This window comes from Psammomys obesus, unplaced genomic scaffold (genome assembly GCF_907164565.1).
Source record: "Psammomys obesus unplaced genomic scaffold, mPsaObe1.curated_primary_1811, whole genome shotgun sequence".
NCBI classification, from domain to species: Eukaryota; Metazoa; Chordata; class Mammalia; order Rodentia; family Muridae; genus Psammomys; species Psammomys obesus.
The window spans coordinates 10,823,501-10,835,107 of NW_026585987.1; the positions used below are offsets into that span (position 1 = coordinate 10,823,501).

An 11,607-nucleotide genomic window follows, 5' to 3' on the forward strand; every position below is an offset into this window, starting at 1 on the left:
TATCACACAGGGAAACTACGTGAAGACATAACAAATCATTCCATTTTAGCGGCTGAAAACAAGAAACTGTTGTTGGTCACTGCAATTTTATTGTTTGTTTGTTTTATTTTTTCTTTTGCTCATTGCACATATCCACAGAAATTCAACAGAGGGCTGGGACTCGGTTCACATTAGTGAACTGAGCATCTGTCATTTCACTGTGAAGTAAGATGGGGAACTATGGGTTAATCTTCTTGTCAATTACATTAACACACACACACACACACACACACACACACACACACACACACTTCAACCACATTATAGGAAAAAAGAGGAACCTGACCTTTTATCTTATTATTACTATTAGTTTTGCCTGCAGAAACTGGATTTAGGAGAGGTTTATTTAAGCTTAAAAAGCCACTCAGGATTTGTTAGCAATGTTGAAGTCTTGGAATATGTGTGTGTCTGTCTATACACAGGTGCACACGCCTCTGTGTGGAAGCTGGAGGGGGGACAATGAATGTCCTCCTTTATTGCTTGAGCTCACTGATTCAGCCAGATTGACTAGCTAGCGAGTTCCAGAAATCCTTCTGTCTGGATTACAGATGTGCGTGCCACCAAACGCTGCTTTTTTTTTTTTTTTTTTTTTTTTATGTGAGTGCTAATGATCTGAATCCAGGAACTCAGGTTAGGACTACAAGCACTTTAGTGGCTGAGCAATTCTTCCAGCTCCTAGGCTTGATCTTCAAACTTAACTGTTTAGCGTAAAAACTTAATTTTTTTGTGACATTATTTGTATCTATAACATTTAGTAGTCACTTTCCGCTTCCTACTGTGTAGGATAGCGGTTTAAGAGCGCCCTCAGGATCTCTGCATTAACCTCCAGGTTCATCTCTAACATCTGCATTATTATAAGCTTAATTCTTGTGACTCAGCAGGACTTTTGGATATGCTTGGAAATGAATGAATGATACGCACGAGGCTCACAAATTTGACTAAAAATTGCCAAACATCCCTCCTATGAGTAAACTCAGATTAGGGAGGCCCGTTCTATCCAAGCTATCAGTCTGTGTACACAGCAGAATTAACTACCTGCCCTCATAAAGAAGAAGGCAAAAATAAATTTTCATGTCCAGTTAAAAAGTGCATGCAGTTTGGATAAAAAAAATCTAGAAGAAAAAAAAAACCACAGTGCACAAGAATAAAGGCCAATAAAACTTACTTTGCGTTTTGTAGTACTTGTTTTCCTAGTCATTGTTCTTCTAGGCATGATTTTATTTTTGTTTTGTTTGGGAATAGGTTTTATGGAGTTTGGTTTGGTCTCAGACTTACTATATAACTGAGGGTGAACTTGAACCTCAATCTCCATGCCTCCATCTCCCAAGTGATGGGATTACAGGTTTGTGCCTGACTAAAAGCTATTTGTATACACAGAAATTTCGTAGTCTGGTTTCCAGGATTTTAACATCGTTATTAAAGTCATTTAAAAAAGATATCAGTGCCCACATACTTTGCTATCATCTGACATGACCATAATTTATTACTAGATATTTAAGGTCTGCCATTGCTTGCTATTAGAAATAATGTGATAAACATCCTTGATATAAATCTCTGTATGACTTTCTGTGTACCATCTGTCCCCTAGAGCCCCTTGATTGGTGACATCTACCTTCACTAATTGACAGTGGACATGTGGATCTAAAATTGTGCAGCCAGACTTGTCAAGAAGACAAATAGGGAAGCAGTGGCCTGTCTCACATGCGTACCAGACTGGGTACAACTATGATTTTGCAGGCCATTTGTTTGCTTAGAAGTAGGATGCTTCATTGATTCCACTTGCAGTGAATTCCAAAAGAACAAAGGTGACCTTAGAGGAAACCAGCCATTTGGAATCCAATTAATCAAGCTTCAGGGCAGTTTGGCATCCAAGCCCAACAGAATCATCACGATCCATCAGATTCTCATTGAGGATTAGGATTTAGACGAGGATGTGGATGAGGTGTAGCTTTCCAACCTTCAAAGCTAAGCAACATTGAGGATTGTGGAAGTCTTTTGTAGAAAGGAGGGGAAAACCACCTAAAATGTGTCGATCTTTACTGAATATTGGAAGAGGAGCTGTTCAGTAAAGCTGAAGTATCCACTAGAGCACTGGAATTTCAAGATCATGTTCCTACAATGTCCCAAGACCTTGACAAATTCATACAATCCTTTAAATGGGGGAGTTCACATATTTTGTCAGCATATTACAGAATCAACAACTCAAAATCTATATTTAAAAAATATGATTTAATTTTCAGCGCCACAGGCAATGCATACAGAAACAATCTTCTCCATTAGCCTTGGAAGTTAAAGCTCTTACCTTTGATCTATAATTTGTTGAATTGTCTAGGACAGAGTTGGAGATTCCCAATCTAAATTCCAGATATTTAATATACTCTGGTGCTGCTCTCTGCTTCATGATGATAATTTTATTACTAGCTGTTAACACCTATTGTACTAAATTGCTGTATTAATATTAATATCAGAGTGTGAAGAATTCAACTGGTAAATGGTATGCAAATTAGCTTAATGTAGACTTTAATAGGTTAGTGCACTAAAAACGTTCTTGGAGACAAAAAGTAACTGAAGAGGTAAAAGAACAACTAACATCATTAAAAGGGAAAATATCATTAAAAGGAAAAGAGAAATACTTTAAAGCAACGGTGACTGGTTTTCAATCAAAAGAATGTTATTGCTGGTGTTATCTTTGATTATACTATGGACAGTAAACAGGAAATACTTTTAAAAGATTTGTTCTTATTTTTAATGGTCCTTATGCATGTGTTTATACATGTGAATGCAGGTACCCAAAGGAGTCCCAGAGGAGGGTGAGGTGGATCCTGGTTTGTGCAGAAAGAAGGGTTGGACAGGGTCGTGTGGGGATGGAGACAATGCATCCTCAAAGAATGTCAAGGACAGCTGGCAATTTCTGGCAGCTGGAAGAGGCAAGGAAGGACCTCTGGTTTCAGAGTGAACTGGTCCTTAAAACATTGTCCTTCCTATTACTAGCCTGGAGAACTGTCAGAGAACAGATGCTTATTGTTTTAGCCAACCAGTTTGTAGCCCTTGCTTATGAGAGCCCCAGCTTTTGCCATGTTCTGTCAAATTTATTTCTGCTCCCATTAAGTCTGGAAGACCACATAGATTTCTAGTCAGTTTCTGTTTTTAAACATTGGTTCTGTTTTGGTCCTCCATGTCAGAGCTGATATTCCTTTCATAACTTAACTTCACCAGTGGCCACCACCACAGAAGGGGGAAGTGCTTCAACATGGAGCAGCACCTTCAGGACCCTCTTAGAAATCTCACCACCACCAGGAGTGTCCTTACTGTTAAGCAGCAGAGAAGCGGCCTCCACTCGACACCACCGGAGCTTGGTTTTTCAAGGAAACAGAAACAGGAAGTCCTTTTCAGAAGCCCCTTAGTGGCTTGTCTGAAAGCTCCTGACTGCAGCTGTCAGCCATCACTGGACGGCTCTTCTGATCACAGTCGCATTGTCTGAGCTGCTGACTGCTACCCCAGTCCCTCTGTAACCCAATGAGTGTTTGCAGCTGGCTGCTGCTCATTACTGTCCAAGGCAGCCAGTTTTCTTTATTAAAACTGTTCTTTCTATCCATGGAGAATGACTGTGTCCAGTGGTTTCTTGCTGTGCCTGCTTACATTCACTGTAAAGGCTCTCGCTCCACAAATGACTCCCTGGTGGCTTTGGTCATCTGGCTGCGGGGTGGGTGTCTGTTACATTCTTCCTTTTTTTTCCACCCAGGAGAGAGAAGGGAATTAGAACTCCCACTATGAGTGAACACTGAATGAATGTGCTCACAGGACCATCCCTCTCTCCCGCACTGGGTTCCTTTACTGTGAGATCCTTTTCCTAGGGGAGAGTAATGGGATTCAGAGGAGAGCTGAGCCAAGTCAACATTGAAGAAAGTTTCTTGCCTCTTGCAGCTGGCTCTCTTTGGGATGCGGTCTTATGTGTCCCACTCTTCAGTTGTCTCAGGAATGCTGCAGGCAGGAGGCATACTAGCTTTCACCACGCTCACTTCTGGAAGCGGAAGCGAGTGGGTGGCTTGAGTGGGAGGAGGATGGGCCAGTGAATACTAGGGTAGAAGTCCCACTCAACTCTAATTGCCTAGGAAAATGTCTTTTCAAAGTTTTTTCCTTCCTCATTTTTCTCATTTTATATTACAAGATTTTTAGATGTTGTCAACGTTTTATGATTAGCGAAAGGAGGAAGGGCTGCATTTAATATGCAAAGTGTGGGAAGATTTCTACCAGGTGGCTGTGGCTCACAGCCTCCAACCCTGAAGTGGGAGCCCCAGAGCTGGAGATCAGGAAAACAGCTCCTACACATCCACGTGTAGGGTAAGAAGTAAGAGCCTACGGTTCTAGGTTATATCCATTCATGGTCCTTGGTTGGAGAATCAGTCTCAGAAAAGACCCATGTGCCCAGATATATTTGGTTCTTGTGGAGGTCCTGTCCTCTCCAGGTCTTACTAACTCCCCCTCTTTCATATGATTCCCTGCACTCTGCCCAAGATTTGATTATGAGTCTCAGTATCTGCTTGATACACTTCTAGGTAGAGTCTTTCAGAGGCTCTCTATGGTAGGCTCCTGTCCTGTTTCTTGTTTTCTCCTACTTCCAATGTCCATTCTATTTGTCTTTCTAAGTGAGGATTGATCATCTTATGCCGGGTCCTCCTTCTTGTTTATCTTCTTTAAGTGTACAGATTTTAGTATGTTTATCCTATGTTATAGGTCTAGTATCCACTAAATGAGTATATACTGTGTGTGTCTTTCTGCTTCTGGGATATGTAGCCCATAGCAGCTCAGTGGGTTACCTACCTAGTAAGGGGAACAGGGACTATCTCTGACATGAACTCAGTGGCTGGCTCTTTGATCTCCCCCCTCCCCTTGAGGGAGGAGCAGCCTTGCTAGGCCACAGAGGAAGACAATGCAGCCAGCCCTATTGAGAGCTGATAAACTAGGGTCAGATGGAAGGGGAGAAGGACCTCCCCTATCAGTAGACTTAGAGAGGGGCAGGGAGGAGATGAGGGAGGGTGAATAGGATTGGGAGGGAATGAGAGAGGGGGCTACGGCTGTGATACAAAGTGAATAAACTGTAATTAATATAAAAAATAAAAATTTGGAAAAAAAAAGAGCCTAAGGTTTTGACATTAACTATAAAAGCAGGGCAGGTGTGTGGTGATTCATCTCAAAACTAGGTGTTTCTAAAATGTGACCCTCTGATGGTTGCCAGCAGGATGGCCAACGATGCTCAATGTACTTACTACACTGTAGAAACTGAGAGATTATTTGTGAAATGAATACACGAAGGTTGGCTATTTGTAACATGTATTGTGGACTCTGCAGCTTTCTGTTTATTGATCCATTGCAAATGTGATGGATTTTGTTATTTCTAGTTGTGAGGATCATATTGATCACTGGCTTCAAAGGTCCTCTGAAGTCCCAATGTGTTTTGTGCAGCGTAGGAAATTTTACCAGATTGATACAGACATTTCAGCTCAGAAATATGATACAGGACAGCATATGCTAGCATCAGACAGGGTTGCTAAAATGGCATAGTTGGTGGCAGGGAGATAATATGAAAACAACACAAAATAATTTGTCCAGAAATTTATGGCTATGCCAGTTTGCTCATCATGTGACTTTTAAAACATTATTTTAAAGATTATCATACAAAGTAACGGGTTTTTATCACAGCATCCGTGAACCTATGTGCCATTATATTTTCTTCCCATCCATTCACTTTCCTCACTCCCTGTCCTTGTGCCCCGCCCTGCTCTTAGAGGCATTGTTTTTGACTAGTAAGTTCATTTTGCAGGAGCTATGCTAATCCAAACACTTCCCAGCATTCAGTATTTCCACCTTCCTGTTTGCACACCTCACGGCTCCCACTGTGCAGATGTTTACTGTTTTCCCACGTGTTGATGATCCCATTTTGACACAGTAGAGTTGGTTTTCATCCTTGGGGCACTGTGGAGGCAACAGGCAGATACAGTTGGAAGTGAGGGCTGCAATGAAAGAGGCAGTGTGAGTCATCACAGAAAAATCCTTCCGGGCTTGCTTTTACTTAACCCTTTTCTATAGTTCCCTGATGGCAATGGAGAGAAAGCTGAAACTAGGGTGACATCCGAAAATACCCAACAGTTGCTGGATGGCAAGATAAGAATGTAAGACAGCAGAATGCCCTCATAAGCAAGCATGATTATCCAACTAGGACACTGTGACCCCTTCTCTGCCTCAGGGGTCACAACCAATCATTGTTTGAACTGCTTTTCTCACTTCACTCTGTTAAACCATTTATACAAGTTCTGTGATGTGTCCTGTCCTTTTTTTTTTTTTTAGCTTTTATTTTATTTTATTTTTTATACTTTTTATTTCTTTATATTAATCACAGGATATTTACTTTCTATCCCAGCCTTAGCCCCCTCCATCATTCCCTCCCAGTCCTACCTTCCCTCCCTCATCTCCTCCCTGCCCCTTTTCAAATCCACTGATAGGGGCGGTCCTCCTCCCCTTCCATCTGACCCTAGTCTAGGTGCTTCTTATTAACATTACAGTTATTATTTACTGGACATGAGCTCTGAAACAATAAATGATGCCAAGGACTACCTACTTTGTTGAATCCTTACAAGTCTACGACCTGTCCTGTAGAGTTTGCCTGTGATCAAGCAGTTAGTAAATGGTAGGGTCAGGTATTGTAATAAGTGACCCAAAAGCCTCATCATGTTGATATAACTATGTCATATTTACTCATTTCATACTAAAATATTGGTTGTACCTGTGTTTTTAACAAGCAGTTAATTTGGATGCTTCTCCTGTGAGAGCTGTCTTTGGAAGCATCTAACTGCTGTGTAATTCATACAAATCTTGCGTTCAGGAAATGGTCATTTTTTTTATTTTGTGTGTGTGTGTGTGTGTGTGTGTGTGTGTGTGTGTGTGTGTGTGTATGTGTGTGTGTAGAGGACAGGGATTGCCATCAGATGTCTTTCCTGGATTGCTCTCTACTTTATTTTATAGAGGGAGAGTGTCCTGTTGAACTCAGAACTTGCCTATTTCAGATAGTCTGAAGTTAACCAGAGAAGGTAATAGTACTGGGAAATCTCGTTCATTGTCTGAAGAATGGAGTTGGAGAAAGCCAAGGCATTGTTTGATCTTGTATAAGAAAATCAGTTCTGTCAGGTTTTGGGAAGGTACCACCAGCATTCTTTCTGTGTTATTATGACTTACATGCACCAAACCTGTTTATTTTCAGCACATAAGAGCCATTCCTACCCTGTCTAGCAACGGATCCTTCAACACTCAGTTCTCACACTTCCACGCTTATAAAATCCAGGTCATAAGACTCTCCTCCGTCTCACAGTTCTCATCACACTGCTTTGCATTAAAGTGAGTCATGCAAGAACTGTTTAATGTAAGTTCTCCAAGGACTGTGAACAATCAGAGGAAAACAAAAAGTCCTTTATGTTCAGCCCTCACCAGACTGTGCGGAAACTTCCATAGGTGGGATGCCTAATGGGTTTTTGTTGAACGAATTTCCCCTTCCTGTTGGTTGGTAGTGGATTCAGACAGAACATTTAATATCCATAAAAATAGGTTCCCTAAGGGAGCCATTTCTTTTCTAAGTTTTGAAAAGAGAACATCTTACTTCTTTGATATTTCACTTTAGATTCTTTTTTTTTTTCGAAAAATCATTTTATATAGGGAAGAAAAGAGTAGCAAAGAGCACAGTGTAATCACGAACACAAGCAAGATGGCATTCAGTTCAATTTAACATCATTTGGACCACAATTTGCAGTGTGCGGGTTGGGTATAAAATGCATTTTCCAAATTTTTCTTTCTTTGTAAGTACATTAGTGTTTGCTACTCCCAGCGTAATTCACTGTGGTGTTGACTTTTGATCAGTTAAAGATGGGCAGAGATGTGATCGGATATTTTATGATTGGATTCGAGGCCTAATCCACAGGAGCTATTTCATGCCTGGTATTCTAAAACTGGTTAAAAGCCCATAGCTGGAAAGGTCATAGGCTTGAGGAACAGTGTGAGTGAGTATGTGTGTGTGTGTGTGTGATGTCCCTGATGTTGTTCTTTTGTTAAATAGACATTGTCAAAGTGCCTTCTAAATAATTATATGTACACCAAAAGTTAGTGCTGCTCTCAACCTTGGACCAAGAAGCTTCTTTTTGTCATGCGCAGTCAATGTAGGGACTCGTAGTTGGTGGAAGTGCTGAGAATAGGAGACCTTGAATTCTCAGCCCTAAGTAGGACATTTATGTCATCCAACCCTATCCAAAAAGGCTCAGGGGATCTCAAAGCAGAGAGGGTGGGAAGAATTTAAGAGCTGGAGGATGGGGTGGAACACTGTTGAGATGCTGTTCTCTGAAAATAATGTGGCCATGCACTTACGAACTCAGGACAGCTGTAGCTACCTGAGTAAGACCTGCATGAAACAACCAGTCAAAAGGCAGGGGGGCTCATAGGATAAGGAGCTATTGGCAATTGTTGCTTGCTGGGGGAGAGGGAATCACTTTTCCACTTGTTTGTGGCTGTTGGTAGGCTTTCCATGCTCAGGTGGATGGCTCCGCAACCATGCAGGAAGCAGGAACCGTAGTCAGTGAATTATGGATGATGAGGATGAGTATGAGGACAGAAGGATAAGGAGGATGAAGATGAGAAGGATGATGATGATGAGGAGACATGAGAGAGGAGGGGGAAGTACTGTGAGTATGGCTGAGGAGAGTTTGATTTGGGGGAAAGTTTGATTTGGATATTTTGAAGATATATTGTATACATGCGTAAAATTACCAAAAAATAAATAAAAATAGAAAATAGTACTGAGGCTGAGCACTTCTTTAGAAAAAAAAAGTGCTTTTAGTTACTTGACTATGTGCAGAAGCAAAATTATTCTTTTAATTATATAGGTAAACATTTTTTATTAAGAAATGTTTATATATTAGCTTGGTTACCCCAAACATTCCATTAGTTTGAGAATTACTGATTAAGTATTCAAACTTTTTAGTATTCGTTTAAAGAAAGAACTTGTGTTCAGAGCGTCTGTGGACACTTCGTGACAGGACACTGGTAAAGCACATATTTCAATGAGGTTGTATTGCCGCAATTATTTTCAAGTCACGCCGATTTGAGTAGAATAATTCATGGAAAAATAATAAAACAAAATCTTTTTAAAGGAAGAATTCCATAAAGACCTTCCATATTGCAAAGAAAGGAAAATAACTTTAAATATTTCCCTAAATCCAGATTTAAAAATTTGCTCAAAATTGCTTGAATTTGAACTACCAATATTGTCCTGACATTCTCCCTCATTTGAGTCACTAGAAAGATAGCCAACTCCACTAACAAGTCAGAGAACATTTAAGAAAAATCATTTGGCTGTCCAAATCCCTTTTATTTATGTATTTTTTGTAGGATGAACTTTGAGACAGTCTCACATGCCAGCCTGGCATGGGAATCATCATTTAGTACTGGTTGGTCTTGAACTCACCTAATCCTCCTGCATCAGCATCTTAAATCCTAGGATCACAGATGTGAGCTTCCATGACTGGCTCTCTCTTTTTCTGACAATAATATCCTTCTATTACATTTCTTAGTGGGAATGGTTGTATTTAAATACAGAAAGAATTCTCTATAATACTTGCAGTTCTGTTCTACCTCAACATACTGTTTCTGAGTGATATGCCAGGTGGTTCATATTGTTGGCCAAATAGCTAAAATATTGATATGAGAGGTTTTATTTCTAAGAGATTTCATAATGGCTAGAACTGGGTAAAATATGAAGCAGGCCACTGTTTTCTGTCTCTTATGTCGAATTGCCCTGGTCACATATGGCATGGAGGTTAAAGTAAGGGCTCCATCAGATGGCCTATGCTTTGTGAAGCCACTGTCTTCTTTCTGTTATTGGCTTGCAGCCTGCTAAAGATGATGATTTTTATCATCAGTTTTAAACTGATCAGGACGAGAATGGACTTGGGTAAGATGTTTCCTCTTCTTTCAGAGATGGAGAAATGAAAGGAGATACTTACAAACATGAGATGGTTTTAGATGGAACAACTCCACAGATTTCCAGTGTGTGCTTTACTTCCAAGTTTCAGGTACATTTCTTGAAAATGTGTCAGAAGGAGAATATGGATACCTATTGATTCTGTTAAATCCTAATCTCCGTTTTTATAAATTGTATGAAACAGTCCATTTCAGGGGTGTATGTTTTTCTGGAGCTGATGCAGTGCCATGAAGACTCTACTTTCTTTCAGGTCACAAATGTGATGCCAACAGCAATACATTTAAGGAGAACGGGAGTGCAATGGCACATCTTAACAATAAATTGACAGATTATGAAGGAGTGAGGACTGCAAGGTTTGGTGAGAGCGTCAGTGGGTGAGTAGCATATGTGATAAAGTGGAGCATATTATCACAGAAACACTTCTGGAAAGTACTTTAATGCATTCTGTCAGTTACCATTTTATACTTTAAAATTATATTTATGGAGAGGATCTGGGAGAAGTTTGGGGAATGGGAAGACTATGATAAAAGCATATTATAAGGAACTGTCAATACATAAATAAAAACATCATCAAATATTATTCACTTTTAAGTTTCATTTTCTAAGGCATATGTTAAAGAAAGAATTTTAGATTAACAAAACCTTTTTTGACACATTTATCTGTAATAGCACTGTTTATAATACCAACCTATCAGGGAAAAATTAATCTAATTAAACATTGCATAAATAAATCATATTTAAAATTTGCATGCAGACTCTTGTAGACATTAAAAATTATGTGACAGTAATATCAGGAACAGAAATTATATTTATATCATGCTTTATTAAATGAACACATCAATTTATAGAATATTATATAAAATATTTCCCATTTAATATTTTGTGTATATGTATTGTTTACAGCGCAACACCTGAGATGTGTGAGGCACCAGGAACAAATTTTTGGTGGGGTTGGCTGTCTTTCTAGTGACTCAAATGAGGGAGACTGTCAGTAAAATATTGGTAGTTCAATTTTAAGCAATTTTGAGCAAATAGTCCTTTCTGGCCAATAGGAGTCATTTACTTGCTAAGCTGTGCTCTGAGAATGAGAATCTACCTCTGGGTGAGAAAGGACCCTGTATGCATGGGTCACAGAGCTTTTTGTGGACATCTGGTTGACCTCATAGTGAGAAAGAGAAGCAGTAGAAGATCAAAGACTGTTTCATAGGGGAAAACCTTGAGCTCAGAATGTTTGATTGAATAATACTGCTAATCCTGCATAGTGCCTGCCAGTCACTAGTAGAAGAATTAAAGAAATTTAGGAAAAAGTTTCAGCAATTGGTGTCACATTAAAACCCGGTCTGATCTAGATAGCACTGTTGGCTCAACTGAGTACCAAACAACAGGGAAAAATTAGGTAATTCTCATGAAGACTCTTCAACTGGGGTATGGAAAGGGCTTGAAACTGGAGGGCAGAACAGTGTTCCCCTTACTGCAGTGGTTCTTAGGCTTTCTCTTTCTTTCTTTCTTTCTTTCTTTCTTTCTTTCTTTCTTTCTTTCTTTCTTTCTTT

The 11,607-nt window shown here is 39.8% G+C and overlaps 1 protein-coding gene across 1 annotated transcript in view; it reads right to left on the reverse strand.

Annotated features, from left to right (window-relative positions):
* Positions 1-5,637: 5,637 nt before the first annotated feature.
* Positions 5,638-11,607, reverse strand: part of C6 (complement C6) — a 90,116-nt gene continuing 84,146 nt past the window's right edge. Inside the window, exon 18 of the mRNA XM_055601133.1 lies at positions 5,638-6,050. Within this exon, the coding sequence (XP_055457108.1) occupies positions 5,869-6,050 (182 nt within the window). The 3' untranslated portion in view covers positions 5,638-5,868. The remainder of the gene's footprint in view (positions 6,051-11,607) is intronic.